The following is a 17350-nucleotide window of genomic DNA, read 5'->3' as shown; positions in this document are numbered from 1 at the left end:
TATATATATATCTTAAAGGACGTTTTTTGTTCCTTTAGCTCAGAACACATGCAGGCTTCTACTTCCAGGAGGTAGGAAGCAAAAAACGGCTGGACTTTTATGCTGACTTCCTTCTGGGCGGTTCCTCCAGCCTTAAGTAACTTTTCCTACAGCTCTCTGCTGTAGTTAATATACGTGAGGTTTTTAAATTCACAAGGCTTCTCTTTTCAACACAGAGGTATCCTCTGCCTAGCTCTCAAACGATTATTCCTTAGACTGGCTGAACTTTTAAGCAATTCCTTATAATATAATTGTGGAAAACTTCACACCTATTCTGTTTTACAAAATTCTCGGGAAAGCAAGACCGCTTTCCTGGCATAAGCGGTCTTGCTTATGTGTACATATATATATGTACACATATAAATGTATGTGTACATATATATGTACACATAAATTTATGTGTACATATATATAAACATATATGCATGTATAATATAAATATAGACCCACATACATACACAAGTATATATATACATATATATACATATTCATTCTTCTTTGAAAACTCACGAAGACAATTTTATTTTTACCATCTTTTTTTTACCCGTCTCCCGTCACTGGCGTATTTATGACGGTGGGCTGTCTCTCCCTGTCTCTTCAGTAAACAGTCTCGTTTCCGCCCGTCCTCTCTTATCTCGCATTGACAGACAACGTCACGTAGAGTAATATCCTAAATTATTTTCTCTCAGTGAGACTCCTTAAGAAGGAGGAGGAAAAGAGGGAGGAGAAGAAGACGAAAAGTAAAATTTGAAAAGTACCGCTGAGCTCAACTGGACCTTTGTTGTTTATGGAGTGATTGTGCCGACTGTGTGCGTGTGCGTGTGCGTGTGTGTATTTATATGTACATGCATGCATACATACATTATATATATATATATATATATATATATATATATATATATATATATATATATATATATATATATATATATATATATATATATATATATATATATGTATGTATTGTGGATGAATTCCTACTAACACTTCCAAACTGAGACATCTTTACACCAACTTTCCACAACATAAAATATCTCAAAACAATGTAATTCATTCTTTCGCTCACGCCAATAACTTCCCTACTTCACCTATTCTGTAGTTTAAGCCTTCTCTCATGCTACGACTACCTCATATATTTACTCCCATATACTTAGATGAATATACTATTTCCACTCTTCCACTTTCCATAAACAACATTTATTGTTCAATTTTCCTTTTCTCTTCTTGCAAACACTTCCAGTCTCTTTCATCAGTTTCGGTGATATCTCTTCACCATCCCTCTGAGTCTTCTGCTTTCTCTTCGCCATCTCTCATCTGCTCTGAGTCTTCTGCTTTCTCTTCATCATCCCTCATCTGCTCTGAGTCTTCTGCTTTCTCTTCACCATCCTTCATCTGCCCTGAGTCTTCTGCTTTCTCTTCACCATCCCTCATCTGCTCTGAGTCTTCTGCTTTCTCTTCACCATCCCTCATCTGCCCTGAGTCTCCTGCTTTCTCTTCACCATCCCTCATCTGCTCTGAGTCTTCTGCTTTCTCTTCACCATCCCTCATCTGCTTTGAGTCTTCTGCTTTCTCTTCACCATCCCTCATCTGCCCTGAGTCTCCTGCTTTCTCTTCACCATCCCTCATCTGCTCTGAGTCTCCTGCTTTCTCTTCACCATCCCTCATCTGCCCTGAGTCTCCTGCTTTCTCTTCACCATCCCTCATCTGCTCTGAGTCTTCTGCTTTCTCTTCACCATCCCTCATCTGCTCTGAGTCTCCTGCTTTCTCTTCACCATCCCTCATCTGCTATGAGTCTTCTGCTTTCTCTTCACCATCCCTCATCTGCTCTGAGTCTTCTGCTTTCTCTTCGCCATCTCTCATCTGCTCTGAGTCTCCTCCTTTCTCTTTACCATCCCTCATCTGCTATGAGTCTTCTGCTTTCTCTTCACCATCCCTCATCTGCTCTGAGTCTTCTGCTTTCTCTTCACCATTCCTCATCTGCTCTGAGTCTTCTGCTTTCTCTTCGCCATCCTTCATCTGCTCTGAGTCTTATGCTTTCTCTTCACCATCCCTCATCTGCTCTGAGTCTTCTGCTTTCTCTTCATCATCCTCATCTGCTCTGAGTCTTCTGCTTTCTCTTCACCATCCCTCATCTGCTCTGAGTCTTCTGCTTTCTCTTCCCCATCCCTCATCTGCTCTGAGTCTTCTGCTTTCTCTTCATCATCCTCATCTGCTCTGAGTCTTCTGCTTTCTCTTCACCATCCCTCATCTGCTCTGAGTCATCTGCTTTCTCTTCACCATCTCTCATCTGCTCTGAGTCTTCTACTTTCTCTTCGCCATCCCTCATCTGCTCTGAGTCTTCTGCTTTCTCTTCACCATCCCCCATCTGCTCTGAATCTTCTGCTTTCTCTTCACCAACCTTCATCCGCTCTGAGTCTTCTGCTTTCTTTTCACCATCCTTCATCTGCTCTGAGTCTACTGCTTTCTCTTCACCATCCCTCATCTGCTCTGAGTCTTCTGCTTTCTCTTCACCATCCCTCATCTGCTCTGAGTCTTCTGCTTTCTTTTCACCAACCTTCATCCGCTCTGAGTCTTGAGCTTTCTTTTCACCATCCTTCATCTGCCCTGAGTCTTCTGCTTTCTCTTCACCATCCCTCATCTGCTCTGAGTCTTCTGCTTTCTCTTCACCATCCCTCATCTGCTCTGAGTCTTCTGCTTTCTCTTCACCATCCCTCATCTACTCTGAGTCTTCTGCTTTCTCTTCACTATCCCTCATCTGCTCTGAGTCTTCTGCTTTCTCTTCACCATCCTTCATCTGCTCTGAGTCTTCTGCAAACCCTGGCCATTCCACTCACCATTCACAAGACATCTCCATGTCCCACATCTCTGACTTTCTACATTACTCCATACTTGGCTATATTAAATTACAACCAGGGCTCATTACTATTACCACACGAATACTTCCACGTCTATTTGGTAGTGTGACATCGTTCTGATACTCGGGATGCGGATTCGGTTCCCGCTACCGGACATCAGAATTACTTCATATTCCTTGCATTTAAATCTAAGGCTTTGTAGTGACAGGCGTGTCCAAAACGTGAGAAGAATTCGAGAAGTTAGGAGGGCATTGTGGACCTTAGAATCACATACGTATCTGGTAAAAAGTGACCCGTAGATTCTATGTATAAGTTTTGTGTACGTAATCAGTGTTTTTGTTATGTTGTGATCGGCTAATTTAGACCATTACTTCGTAAATTTGTGTGTGCAGCTGTCCTATATGCAGAGAAATATTTTTATCATTAATTTCATACCGTGATTCATTAAAGCACTGAGGGCTGAATATAAAAAACAAATAAAATCTATGACTATACTTTTACTGCAGCAATACAGTTCACTTTATAGTGCATGCTGTCATGCTACTGAGTAAATTTCCACTGGTACTAAAGTTAAGAGCAACTTCAAGTTTTACAGAGTCTGCGGCTCAACCGTCAAATTAAATGGCGTACTATATATATATATATATATATATATATATATATATATATATATATATACACATACATATATAATACATATATATGCACACATACACACACACATATATATATATTCGTATGTACATCATTCACACAGAGCGTGGCGTGCTACATTTGAGAACACATTCATATTGCTACATGGTGTTCCTGCTACATTCAACCACATTTCTAGTGTTACGGAGCATGTAACCAACATATCTACGCATAGCGGGACTTTAAAAATTCAAAACAACAAACAAGAGACCGCTGCATCACACAACTAGTCATCAGACCACCCTAGAATCACGACCTAAGAATAGTCTCACCCGCCCAAAAAACTATCTGATCACTGAGTTCCCATAATTAGAGATGGACTCTTTATCCACTTTCCCATCTCGAGCCCAGTTCACCATCGAGACGGAGCTTATTCGGGATCTATAATTGTGACTCCTCTCTGTCTCATATTACTGCATGTGAATCATCTGGGAAGAAATCAGTTACGTTTGTACCTTGAGAGAGAGAGAGAGAGAGAGAGAGAGAGAGAGAGAGAGAGAGAGAGAGAGAGAGAGAGAGTCATGAACTAGCCTTCTAAACGAGTGAATATCTTCAGCTCATTTCTACCCGTCCTGTCAAAGAGAGAGAGAGAGAGAGAGAGAGAGAGAGAGAGAGAGAGAGAGAGAGAGAGAGAGTCATGAACTAGCCTTCTAAATGAGTGAATATTTTCAACTCATTTCTACCCGACCTGAGAGAGAGAGAGAGAGAGAGAGATGAACTAGCCGTCTCAATGAGTGAATATATTCAACTCATTTCTACCCGAACTGTCAAAGAGAGAGAGAGAGAGAGAGAGAGAGAGAGAGAGAGAGAGAGAGAGAGAGAGAGAGAGAGAGTGTGTCATGAACTAGTCTTCTAAATGAGTGAATATATTCAACTCATTTCTACCCGACCTGTCAAAGAGAGATAGAGAGAGAGAGAGAGAGAGAATCATGAACTAGCATTCTAAATGAGAGTGTTTTAACTCATTTCTTCCCGGCCTGTCAAAGTGAGAGAGAGAGAGAGAGAGAGAGAGAGAGAGAGAGAGAGAGAGAGAGAGAGAGAGAGAGAGAGAGAGATCAACTCCGCCCTGAGCTATTAAATTTGACACATTCGCCTCTGCCTTGGCCCCCCTACGTCGAAACTCTTAAAAAAAACTCTAAATAAAGAATAGATAAAAAAACATTGCTCCCTAAAAAAAGATAAGATTTCTACGGGCAAGCCCGGCATAAAATTCAATTAGACAGACGCCTTTAATGGCCCCCTTCCCCCCCCCCCGCCAAACTTTCCCCCGTCCGAGGGTACGAACTGACGGGAAAACGCACCATAAATAAACGGGGGCGATCCGAACGCCTCTCGGATAAGCATGATCTAAGATCCGGCGTTATCGCACTTGACAGATGCAGAGGAGGGAACGTTTACACGAAGTCGTAAATAAATACGAAGGAAGAAAAAACTGTGACCTATAAATTTAGTTTTTTTATAATTCTAAAGCTGTAAATAATAATAAAAAAAATATTAATATTATCAGTGGTCATGTAAAGGTATTAACCTTTATCGACATTATCAACACGGTAATTGGTTTTATTACGGTGACCATTAAGTAGTAAAAAAGAAAACTGTCTTCATTACACCTATTAATATTATTATTATCATTATTATTATTATTATTATTATTATTATTATTATTATTATTATTATTTAACAAAATACGATCATGATTATTACTGTTATATTGATTGATATTCACCGTCATCATTGTTTAATTATTTTTTAATAATAATAATAATAATAATAATAATAATAATAATAACAATAATAATAATAATAATAATAATAATAATAATAATAATAATAATAATACATGATTATTATTATTATCATTATTATCATTATTATTATTATTATTATTATTATTATTATTATTATTATTATTATTATTCTTTTCTAAAAGCAATTAAACAATGACGAAGATGATGAATACCAATCAAAATTCATGATTTCGACTCCCACTTGAAAACCACAGAAGCGTGAAGATACAGGATATTCCTGCTGATTCACTTAATTGCATCTTTTGAGTCATTGGCTATATATATATATGACTTCGGATTCAAGAAGTGGAAACTTAAATGGAGGCTAAAATCTTAGCCCAATTGTTTTCAATGATCTTGATATGCTGGGAACTAAAATATTGAGTCTGTAATTCTAAATGTGCGTCACACATGGACTGAAATATTAAGACTATAATTTCAAATTTACTTCATAGGCTATAAAAGGTAGATATTCAATACAAAATAAAATAGTATGTGATATACACGATTGAAAAATATATACGCAGAAAAACAATTTAAATCAATAATTACACAATACATAAAAAGCACTGACGACGCGCAAAAATTAGTGAAGTTTGGTATATGCATAAATGATTTTAGATACATAGAAATAAAAAATTAACTATATATATATAACATATTCATGAGAAACATCATGACAGTAAAGTTACACTTATTTAAAGCTCTATGACATATGTCTTCATCATTGCAACAATTTCTCAGTGGAACGGAAGGAGGAAGAAGGAAAGAACTAACTTGGCAAGATGAGAGAGAGAGAGAGAGAGAGAGAGAGAGAGAGAGAGAGAGAGAGAGAGAGAGAGAGAGAGAGAGAGAGATAGAGAGAGAGGGATGAAGAGAAGAATTAGTTGGGCAGGATGAGAGAGAGAGAGAGAGAGAGAGAGAGAGAGAGAGAGAGAGAGAGAGAGAGAGAGAGAGAACTATCTGGGCATAATGTGTGTGTGTGAGAGAGAGAGAGAGAGAGAGAGAGAGAGAGAGAGAAGTAGGAAGAAGGGGATGAAGAGAAGAACTAGTTGGGCAGGATGAGAGGAGAGAGAGAGAGAGAGAGAGAGAGAGAGAGAGAGAGAGAGAGAGAGAGAACAAGGAACCAAGTGTTAGGAACGAAAACGACAGAAAAAGAGAGCTTGCTTGCTTGCTTGCCTGCTGCAACAGCAGGGGAAACGCTGCACTAGAAAGAGGGGAGAGTGAAATACAAAGGATAAAAGAGACGTGAGAAATCCGAAGAATAAGGGAAATGTGAGAAACACAAAGAATGAGAGAAGTGGTAACACAAGAGCAAAGCAAGAAAGCGGAATTCGCCTCTCAAAATTAGGGGAGAAATTCTTCCAATTCACTGAGAGAGAGAGAGAGAGAGAGAGAGAGAGAGAGAGAGAGAGAGAGAGAGAGAGAGAGAGAGAGAGAGAGAGGAAATTATAAATCACACGTGAATATTATTATCATCACATTTTTATCAGTAAATACTTTCGTACAGATACGGAGAGAGAAAGAGAGAGAGAGGAAATTATAAATCACACGTGAATATTATTATCATCACATTTTTATCAGTAAATACTTTCGTACAGAGAGAGAGAGAGAGAGAGAGAGAGAGAGAGAGAGAGAGAGAGAGAGAGAGAGAGAGGAAATTATAAACCACACGTGAATATCATTGTTATCATCACATTTTTATCAGTAAATACTTTTGTAGAGAGAGAGAGAGAGAGGAAATTATAAATCACACCTGAATATCACTGTTATCATCACATTTTTTATCAGTAAATACTTTCCTATAGATATGTATATATCAATCTATAAAAACGTCTATAGAAGCTTTGTTTTGAATTTCCTTTAGACGGGCATCAGAAATAAACACAAAAATATATAAATGAACCATTCAAGTGAAGTTTAGGCTTCCATGTACATCGTAGCAGGAGGGTCTGCCCCTCCTTTTCATCACTCTTTCATCTTCCTTGTCTGACTCTCTCATTTTCTGCTCTCATTTTCGCCATTGTCTAATTGAAAACGATATATTTATGTATATATTAAAGGAACGATGTGTTAATTTTAAATAATCGTTCCTTTAAGCTCACGCCTCTCGCTTCTCCGGCCTCAAAAGTGACCCACTGCTACTCACATCAAATTCCTATGGACTGCTGCCTGCTACTAAACGCTTCATTTACTTTATGAAGCTGCCATCCACATGCCCATGTGCCAACGCCATCTGGCTTCCATTGGCGTGTTACCTGTTCAAGTACTGACCACAGACTCAGCGCTGCTCAGGTTCCTTATGTTTAAATATTATATTACCTGGTTTTCATTTTTACTCCCTTTCATTTTACTCCAACCTTTTCGAGAGGCTTTGAATCTTCTTGTCTACTGAGTACCTTATACACTGCCTTACTTGGTAGCCATAACCAGATGAACACCGCCTCTCTTTTTTTTTAATCATAGGTGGACTTGTCAGCAATCAAAAAGGAGGACCATCCTTTGCAATGTGAAAATCACTCAAAGGTAAATTATTACAAAGCCATAAACAATGGTTGACATTTAGGATTAACTTTTTTTTTTTATCTATTGTAGTGTCAACAATCAAATGGGACATAAAATCACCTCTGCAATCTCAAAATAACTCAAAGGTAAATCATTACCAAACCATAAACAATGTTGGACATTTACATTGAATATCTTACACGGTATATATGCACTGTATACATTCATACAGACATTCGACCACAAGAAAAAGCCGAGAGCCTTCAAACAGCAATGTCTCCGGGAGGTGAAAGGTTAATAACTTAAGGATAGGAAAGGTCGAGGGTGTTCGTTTAGGACAGACAGACAAACGAAAATGATCGTAACTGATGGGTCATTGTATGGCAGGATGGATAAGGTCATTGGTTCGGATGGGGCTCCAGGGTATAGAGGTCTCCGTCTCGTGTATGTGAGGTCATCTCCATGAGCGACGGGCAAAGTACTTCTAGAAAAATATAAAATGACAGCTCTGGGCATGCTAGCAAGGCGGGGGTGGGGGTGTGGTCAGATAGAGAACGTGCGCTCGGAATAGGTCAAAGGTGAGGGGCACCAGGACTCAAGAGACGCTTCAGACTGCAGTATTAAAAAGATTCTGATGGGTATCGAGTTTCTGCCCAGGAATTGCTAATTTTGATCATTTTTTTTATTAAGGTCAGCATATTACATACATCTATTTATCTATCTGTTTTCATACTTGTAAATTTATTTAACCATTTATCTTATTAATGTGCCAACCTATTATTTATGGTTTTATCTGCTGTGCTTTACACGGGCGTCAAAGCATCAGATTCATATATAAAAAACATCAATATTATCACTGTTATTTGCGACAGATAAAACTGTTAGGCATCCGTTAAATTACTTTTCATATAGTTTGATGGTTTGAGTTTTTAAAACATTTCGAACAACACAGTTACATTTATAATAGTTTTTAAAACATTTCGAACAACACAGTTACATTTATAATAGTTTTTAAAACATTTCGAACAACACAGTTACATTTATAATACAAATGAAAATGTTTCCCTAGGTCACAAACAACCAGCTAAAAATGAACAATGACAACGTCACCAATGTGATAAATTAACTTAATATTGAACAAATGACTAGTTCCTTCTTTCCCCTTTGAAAATGCTACGAATAATCCACTTAATATTGTGAAATACACGAATCCCCCTGGGCAGCTACGGGTTCCATCCTTGGATATAGGGCAAAATTCTTATTAGACATATTTAAATAATTCCTCCTTTTTCGTCGAGATTTTGAGCGCAAAACAAACCAATGTTTCACTTTGATTTCGAGCACGAGACAAAAAATATTTCACCTAAAATCTGAACATGAAACGAAAGAATATTTTACTTAGATTTTGAATACGAAACGAAAGAATGTTTTACTTCTATTTAGAACACAAATTTGAAGTGTTTTACTTAGATTTTGAACACAAAACCAAAGAATGTTGCATACATATTTAAAACATGATGTGAAAGAATGTTCCGCTTCAATTCTGACCCCGAACTGAAAAAATGTTTCACTTTGATTTTGAACACAAAACGAAAAAACCTTTCACAAAGACTTTGAACACATACAGTATGGAACTCAAAATTTTTTACTCTGACCACGAATACAACCAAAATTACGAAATTATGTTTTTCATATAGCATTTAACCACATCTCATACACTACAGAATCATTTTTACCACTTACTACTTTACCCCATTTCAGACAAAACATTAAAAGAATTTTTTTTTTAATTTTAAATACACGTCAAAAAACGCACCCAAAATTAACAATTGAATAAAATCCACAGTCCGACGTGAGCGAGTCAAACCAAAGACAATGATATAAATAAAAAAGTCGACTCTACATCGATAACTTAAAAAATACTATCGCGTTATCTGTAAGATATGATAGGCGACGGTTGTTAGAAGCTTGTCGAACTAGATCTGCGGATAAGAGATTGCAAGTTAAAAATAGACGAGGATTACAAGGTCCTAAAGAATATAAATAATCGGAGGTATCGTGCATCGTACAAGACATAAACAAGCATTCGGGAAGGGTGGTGCCTCTCAAACCTATCACATCCACCTTATGGAGAGAGAGAGAGAGAGAGAGAGAGAGAGAGAGAGAGAGAGAGAGAGAGAGAGCTTGTGTTGGTGAACTGGAAAGGGTGATGGTAACGGTAACGGGGAGGCATAGGTGCCTGAATAGGAATGGCTAACGTTGGGGAGAGAAAGTGTAAATTGTAAGAGAGAGAGAGAGAGAGAGAGAGAGAGAGAGAGAGAGAGAGAGAGAGAGAGAGAGAGAGAGAGAGAGAAAATCTCATGGGAACTGCTGATGACAGAGAGAAAGTCTCATGGGAACTGCTGATGACTGAGAGAGAGAGAGAGAGAGAGAGAGAGAGAGAGAGAGAGAGAGAGAGAGAGAGAGAGAGAGTAGGAGAACGTATGTCTCATAGGAACTGTTGATGTGTGAGAGAGAGAGAGAGAGAGAGAGAGAGAGAGAGAGAGAGAGAGAGAGAGAGAGTATCATGGGACTTGTTACTGAGAGAGACAGAGAGAGAGAGTGTGTGTATGTCTGTGTGTGTGCCTCATAAGAACTGTTGATGAGAGAGAGAGAGAGAGAGAGAGAGAGAGAGAGAGAGAGAGAGAGAGAGAGAGAGAGAGAGAGAGCAAGGTGGAGGTTCAGTTTGGGTTAGATCAGGTCACCTGGTCACATGCTGAGTGACGTCGAGAGAGAATGATAAATTTCAGGACTATCGTGTAAATAAACAATTATCGTACACGGGTTTCTTAACTGTCGTGAGAGTTAACAGTTATCATAAATAAAGATAAGATTTATTATCTTGCAAATATACTGACTTGTCGTATATAGTTCTTATCACATTGCATTTATACTGATTGATTTTGCATAAATGGGAAACCTCCTTTACCTTTCTTGTTTATTCAAAGTTGAACGTGAAAGATAAGAGAATACTGACGATAATATATTATGACTCAAAGATAAAAGTGTATAGGATTGTCGTAAATAAAGAACAGGTTTTGCAAATAACAGATTTTGCATGATAACAAACAGCAATAGGAATGGAAGGTGAACTTTGCAACATATGCGTTGGCATTTAAAAGAATCACACATGCAACATTAATATTATATATACATGCATACATACACGTATATATATATATATATATATATATATATATATATATATATATATATATATATATATAGAGAGAGAGAGAGAGAGAGAGAGAGAGAGAGAGAGAGAGAGAGAGAGAGAGAGAGAGAGAGAGAGAGAAAACCTATATGTTTTTCAACATAAGCCGCTTCTCCAACAACAGGCGGCTCCGTGATAAGAATAGACAATGTTCACTGCCATTTTCATACTTAAACTGCTGAGTTTTTTAAGAAAACACTGTGCAGAAAAGTTCCACTACATGAGACACTTCATGAATCTCAAAAAGAAAATCAAATGCATAGAAAGTGAGTAAGCCATATTCCCTCTAACAAAAACTCTATGAAAATTTGATAAAGAGTAAAATTACCTCTGTAGCTATTTTAAACAGAGCAGGAAGCAGGTCAGGCATCAGAAATCGAGACAGACCCATTATACCTATTATAAAATTTTACATATTTTTAATATCTTTAATTATTACAATACAGATGAATTTGGATTTCCGGGGCATTGCGCACTACTTGTATTTTTTGTACTTTATTGTATCTGCCTTGAGCTGATATAATATACTATATTATTACTAATGTCAGTATTATCACTATTATTATTATTGCCTTTATTATATGAATTGAAATGAATATAAAATTTAGGCCAAAAGCCAAGCAACAGAATCTAAGAGGTCATTCAGCGCTGAAACGGAAATTGTCAGTAAAAGGTTTGAAAGGTGTAACATGAGGAAAACCTCGCAGTTGCACTATGAATAAATTGTTAAGAGAGGGTGGAAAGTAAGATGGAAGGAAGAGAATATGAAAGGAGGTCCAGTAATAGGAAGAAAAGGGGTTGCAGCTAGGGGCCGAAGGCACGCTGTAAAGAACCTTAAGTAATGCCTACAGTGCACCGCATGAGATGCACTGACGGCACTACCCACCTACAGGTTTTATTATATGGCAACCACATCAATGTGCAAAGCCCTAAAAATGATATGCAAAAATCAACATTATACGCACTTTGACAACGGAGGCAGAATGGCAAATTACAATGCAATGCAAAGCAAAGCATATGATTCCTATGAATAGCCCCAACTTAAGTAAATGTTCTGCTAACATCGAAAACAAAATATTTCCTTTATCGTGTTTGACACCCCACGCAATGGAAGGAAAACTCTTTAAGAAAAAGGTCCTTTTGCAAATTGCAAAGGATACTGAGAAAAACTCCGGCCAGGGCGGGACTGCGAATGCTACAAATTATATGTTTGTTTCTGTATAACGGGGTACAAAATCATATGGCCGTAGCTAAATAAGTAGGTATGAAAGCTGGCAATAAATTCACGGAACGAAGGATCATGGCGATAAAGAATAAGATAAGAAAAATTAAAGGCAAATCGAAAAGAAGCCAGAGATAGTGAACAGAGAATATTTTATAAAATACAAAGAGTACGAAAGCGGAAAGGATATTGCAGAGCGTTGTTTTAGCAACAAATAATAATCATAAAACTGTGTATGTAAAACTTCACTGAACGAGACAAATATTTGTAAAGATATTACATGAAGATATGTAATACTACAAGTCGTACTCGTCAGGGATCATATAATATATATATATATATATATATATATATATATATATATATATATATATATATATATATATATATATATATATATATATATATATAAATGTATGTATATATATGTACATGTATGTATGTATATATATACATACATATATACATCAAAGTCCTTCGAAAAGAAGGCATCGTGCTTACCCCATATAAAAATGGGAAAAAGCACGTTGAAACGAAGAAGAAGAAGATACATATATATGTATATATGTATTATAATATATATATTATAATACATATGTGCAAACATATAATGTATAAATATAATATACACACACATAAAGCGCAAAAGGTCCACAACAGAGGTCTTAAATTCGGATAATCCCTCCGAGGCACGTTTTTAATTCATAAATTATTTTCTGTTCCAATCTATGAAGTTAATTCTATTACGGACCTCATAAAGAATGCCATAAACAATACCCATTATCCCTGTTTATGTCCGAAAATGGACATGATTATGAGGGCAGAGTACCTGCAAAATATTAGACGTATTTTTTTTTTATACTGGTAAGAGACTTGTTTTTATTTCATTTGCTTACTTCTTATTTTCCTTTACACGATTCATAAGGTTCTGGGTTAGTTAGTTTTTTTTTTTTGTGTGACCAAGCATAATACATTTAGGAATTTGTCAGTTTTATTATTACCATATAGGGGATAAGCTTTGATCTTCAAAGAATGAATTTATAATAGGTGTTTGTATTACTGAGTTACTGCCAGGTGTTCCTTAATCAAATTTGATACTGGCGTTTTTTAACTCTGCTGGAAATGTTCAGGTTACTTTGATAGACTGCATATATATATATATATATATATATATATATATATATATATATATATATATATATATATATATATATATATATATATATATATATATATATATATATATATACATATATATATATATATATATGTGTGTGTGTGTGTGTGTGTGTGTGTGTGTGTGTGCGTGTGTGTGTGTGTACAATTTCCTATCCATAATCTAAAGGAAGTTCCCTGACGTCCCCCAACCCCAAAAAAACACACACTTTTCATGACGTTAAAGAAATAATGTACAATTTCCCATCCATAATCTAAAGGAAGTTTCCTGCCTAAACGAAAAACACACACTTTCCAACATCTTTACGTTTTACACCTCTTCCTCTAATTCTTTCCCATCCACCATATTTACGAATTCAACCCAAGACACACACATCGGCCGTTCCATGTTTAAACAAGCGAGAAAGTTACAGAAAAAAAAAGGAAGAAAAAATCTTTTTTCGGGAAGGAAGCGAGACTTGTCTCGGGCTGATAAGCTATGCTGAAGTTGGAACGGGGCTAAAGGCCGGGTTTTGAATAAAGGATGTGTTTATACGGACGGTCAATTTAACGGCGGGGGATGCCTTAACGTATGAAGTGCTCTGCTCTGCTCTGCTCTGCTCTGCTCTGCTCTGCTCTGCTCTGCTCTCTCTCTCTCTCTCTCTCCATCCTTTGCTCTTAAAATTTTCTTGGATAAAATTTTTCCTTTATAAAATTTTTCCTTTACAAGCAAGCACACTCGCCCCCCCTCCTCTCTCTCTCTCTCTCTCTCTCTCTCTCTCTCTCTCTCTCTCTCTCTCTCTCTCTCTCTCTCCATCCTTTGCTCTTAAATTTCTTAGATAAAAGTTTTCCTTTACACGTAATCTCTCTCTCTCTCTCTCTCTCTCTCTCTCTCTCTCTCTCTCTCTCCTCATCCTTTTGCCTTCTCTTTGCTCCTGAAAATTTCTTAAATAAAATTAAGGTAGTTTTATAAACATTCTTTCTTTACATATAAACACAATCTCTCTCTCTCTCTCTCTCTCTCTCTCTCTCTCTCTCTCTCTCTCTCTCTCTCTCTCAATTTACATTATGTATTGCGAATGACAAGATTTAACGTTTTGGAAAAACAATGTAAATGCTCTTTATTCATTTTACACGGATATTTACTGGACATGAACACTTGACATAAAAAAGGCAGGCATCTCTTGAATGCTGAGCTTAGGTGATTATAAGTTCTTTATCGTTTCTTTGTTATATGGATATAATATAATGAGTTGTTACTTAATTAAAAATTAATTAGGATCCTTGTGTACTCAGCAAACACAAAACACTTGCAGAGAAATGTCTTAGTATTAACAAGTTAAGATTAATTAGTGACAACAAAGTTATACTACAAAAACAATTTAATGCTTAATAAAAGGAGACCGAAAAATAATTACACAATATAATAATTACAGGAAAAACAATTGGCAACGAAATAAAGAAAATAAGGAAAAAAATAATAAGAAGAATACGACCTGTGGGATAGAGAAACTCGGAAAGTACTATGATGACGAACATGAGATGATAAACATAATAAAAAAATTCTAAAAAATAAAAAATAAAACATTCCCAAAAAGGAAAACCCACCCCGAAACAACTCCGAAGTTCGTAAAAAAAAAAATTCGAAATTTACCCTCAGAATTATGGTCACTAATTACCCCAATTCCGCCATCTTTCCACTCCACCCATCCCCCGGTGTTTTTTTTTTTTTTTGTGCAGGCCGCTCTCCAGCCATTCATTATTCATGAGAGCTTCACCTTTCATGAATTTTTGTTGAGTTCCCATTATTTTTTCCCCATGGTGGACTTTTTTTTCGGGCGTTATTTTTTTTCTATTTTGTCCCTAGACTTCACATTTCTGGCAATCTTATTTTTCGGAAGGTGTTTTTCATCGTTAATTCCAAACCACAATCATTTTCTTTCATCTTCCCTGCGCATTGTTCTTTGTTGCTTTCCCACAAAATTTTCTTTATCTCTCGTATTTTATTTTTATTTCAATTGTTATCTTACCATGAGCCACTAACTGCTTATAAAGAGGAAATCAACACCACACACACACACACACACACATATATATATATATATATATATATATATATATATATATATATATATATATATATATATATATATATATATATATATATATATATATAATATAATATATATACGCGTGTGTGTGTATGTGTGTGTGTATAAACTACGAATGCATCGTGCAAACATAAAAAATACAAAAAAATAAAAATATCGATTTAAACAATAAAATTTACGTTAACACTCAAATACAAATGTTTTACTTCTCACATTAATGTTTTCTTGATATCAGTGGCATTATTTAATCATTTATTTCTTTTCCCGTGGGAAGCATTAAGAATGAGAGAGAGAGAGAGAGAGAGAGAGAGAGAGAGAGAGAGAGAGAGAGAGAGAGAGAGAGAGAGAGAGAGAGAGAGAGAGGGGGGAATTATATATGAATTTCTGTGCTGTGTTACAGAATTTCACGTACCTTCAAAATGAATACTGTGTAATTAACAATCTTGAACACTTGAACAATTACCTCTGCATAAGAGTTCTTAACAGTTTTTTTTTTCTTAAACTCATATCGAATAAGTTTTTAGGGAATTATAATGTAGTAGCATGAAAAAATGTAATGAAAATTAATATTTAATATTAAAAAAAATATTAAATTGGAATCATTAACATAATAGTAACAAAAATATGAAAGATGAAACTAAAGATAAACTTTATCAACTTATTGTAAGGGCTGAAATTAATGCTATGATACTGATAATACAGACCCGTAGTTATCTTATTTCTATTTTTTTTTTTTTACATTTTTGTATAATGGAGGATTATTGTGTCTCGTATAATTAACGAGTAATATACCGCTCCCGAGCATCTTAAGGTACACTAGCTTCGAGAAATAATTTTTTTACGAACAGGAGAAAAATGGAACAAAAATGGGCAACAAAAATGAAAGAGAAAAATATATGAACGAAAAAAGTCGAAACTTGAATTAGATTTGGAAGAAATATATGTATGAAATAAAATGGAAATCACACATCGACATCCAGGCAATAAAGGCGTGACTGAGAAGAGAGAGAGAGAGAGAGAGAGAGAGAGAGAGAGAGAGAGAGAGAGAGAGAGAGAGAGAGGTGGTCCAAGGCGTCTAGATGATGGATTTCTTTCATGCTCGAACGCTAAATCCAATTGCACCTACATATTTTAGTTGTTACCAACCCCGCCCATATTTGCAGGCCACACACACACACACACACAAGTAAACATACACGCCCACGCCCACGCTCGCACACAAACAATACACCCACACATACAGAAAAAACAACGGTGTGTACATATCTAACAACACTGACCAGCCCACTTGTTGACTACCTAAAGAAAAATTAGAGAGAAGAAGAAGAAGAAGAAGAAGAAGAAGAAGAAGAAGAAGAAGAAGAAGAAGAAGAAGAAGAAGAAGAAGAAAGAAAGAAAGGCAGTTGACGCTTCAAAGTTACATACCAGCCAAAACTTCATTATGAAAAATATCACGGTTATTAATTTCACTCATAGCGGCTAATTGTGGAGCTGAAATTTCATTCAATCAATAACAATTTAACTTTGGTCATTTATCGTACAGAAAGATATATCTTGTGCTAATATATTTTGTCGAGTATGTATGAAAATTAAAATTAACACATTCTGTTTTTAATAGACTAAAGTCAACAGCAAATACAACAGATCCATGGATGTTTGAGAAACACTAATTTACTTGCAGTATTACTACTACTACCAATAATAATAATAATAATAATAATAATAATAAT

At 36.1% G+C, this 17350-nt stretch overlaps 2 protein-coding genes across 2 annotated transcripts; both read right to left on the bottom strand.

The window, feature by feature from the left end:
• Nucleotides 1-1308: 1308 nt before the first annotated feature.
• On the bottom strand, nucleotides 1309-1821 carry LOC136844769 (high mobility group nucleosome-binding domain-containing protein 5-like). The gene has a single exon (XM_067114006.1). The coding sequence runs from the start codon at nucleotides 1819-1821 to the stop codon at nucleotides 1309-1311; it is 513 nt and encodes a 170-aa protein (XP_066970107.1).
• Nucleotides 1822-2206: 385 nt separating this feature from the next.
• LOC136844768 (golgin subfamily A member 6-like protein 26) lies at nucleotides 2207-2755 on the bottom strand. Its single transcript, XM_067114004.1, has one exon. The coding sequence runs from the start codon at nucleotides 2753-2755 to the stop codon at nucleotides 2207-2209; it is 549 nt and encodes a 182-aa protein (XP_066970105.1).
• Nucleotides 2756-17350: the final 14595 nt, after the last annotated feature.

Source organism: Macrobrachium rosenbergii, chromosome 13 (genome assembly GCF_040412425.1).
Source record: "Macrobrachium rosenbergii isolate ZJJX-2024 chromosome 13, ASM4041242v1, whole genome shotgun sequence".
Classification (NCBI taxonomy): Eukaryota; Metazoa; Arthropoda; class Malacostraca; order Decapoda; family Palaemonidae; genus Macrobrachium; species Macrobrachium rosenbergii.
Note: the sequence above shows the minus strand (reverse complement) of the source record. Positions and strands in the feature narration are given on the sequence as shown.

What these genes read in the sequence shown, in the direction of transcription:
- LOC136844769 (XM_067114006.1), bottom strand. Translation starts at nt 1,821, where the DNA reads ATGAGGGATGGTGAAGAGAAAGCAGGAGACTCAGAGCAGATGAGGGAT.
- LOC136844768 (XM_067114004.1), bottom strand. Translation starts at nt 2,755, where the DNA reads ATGAGGGATGGTGAAGAGAAAGCAGAAGACTCAGAGCAGATGAGGGAT.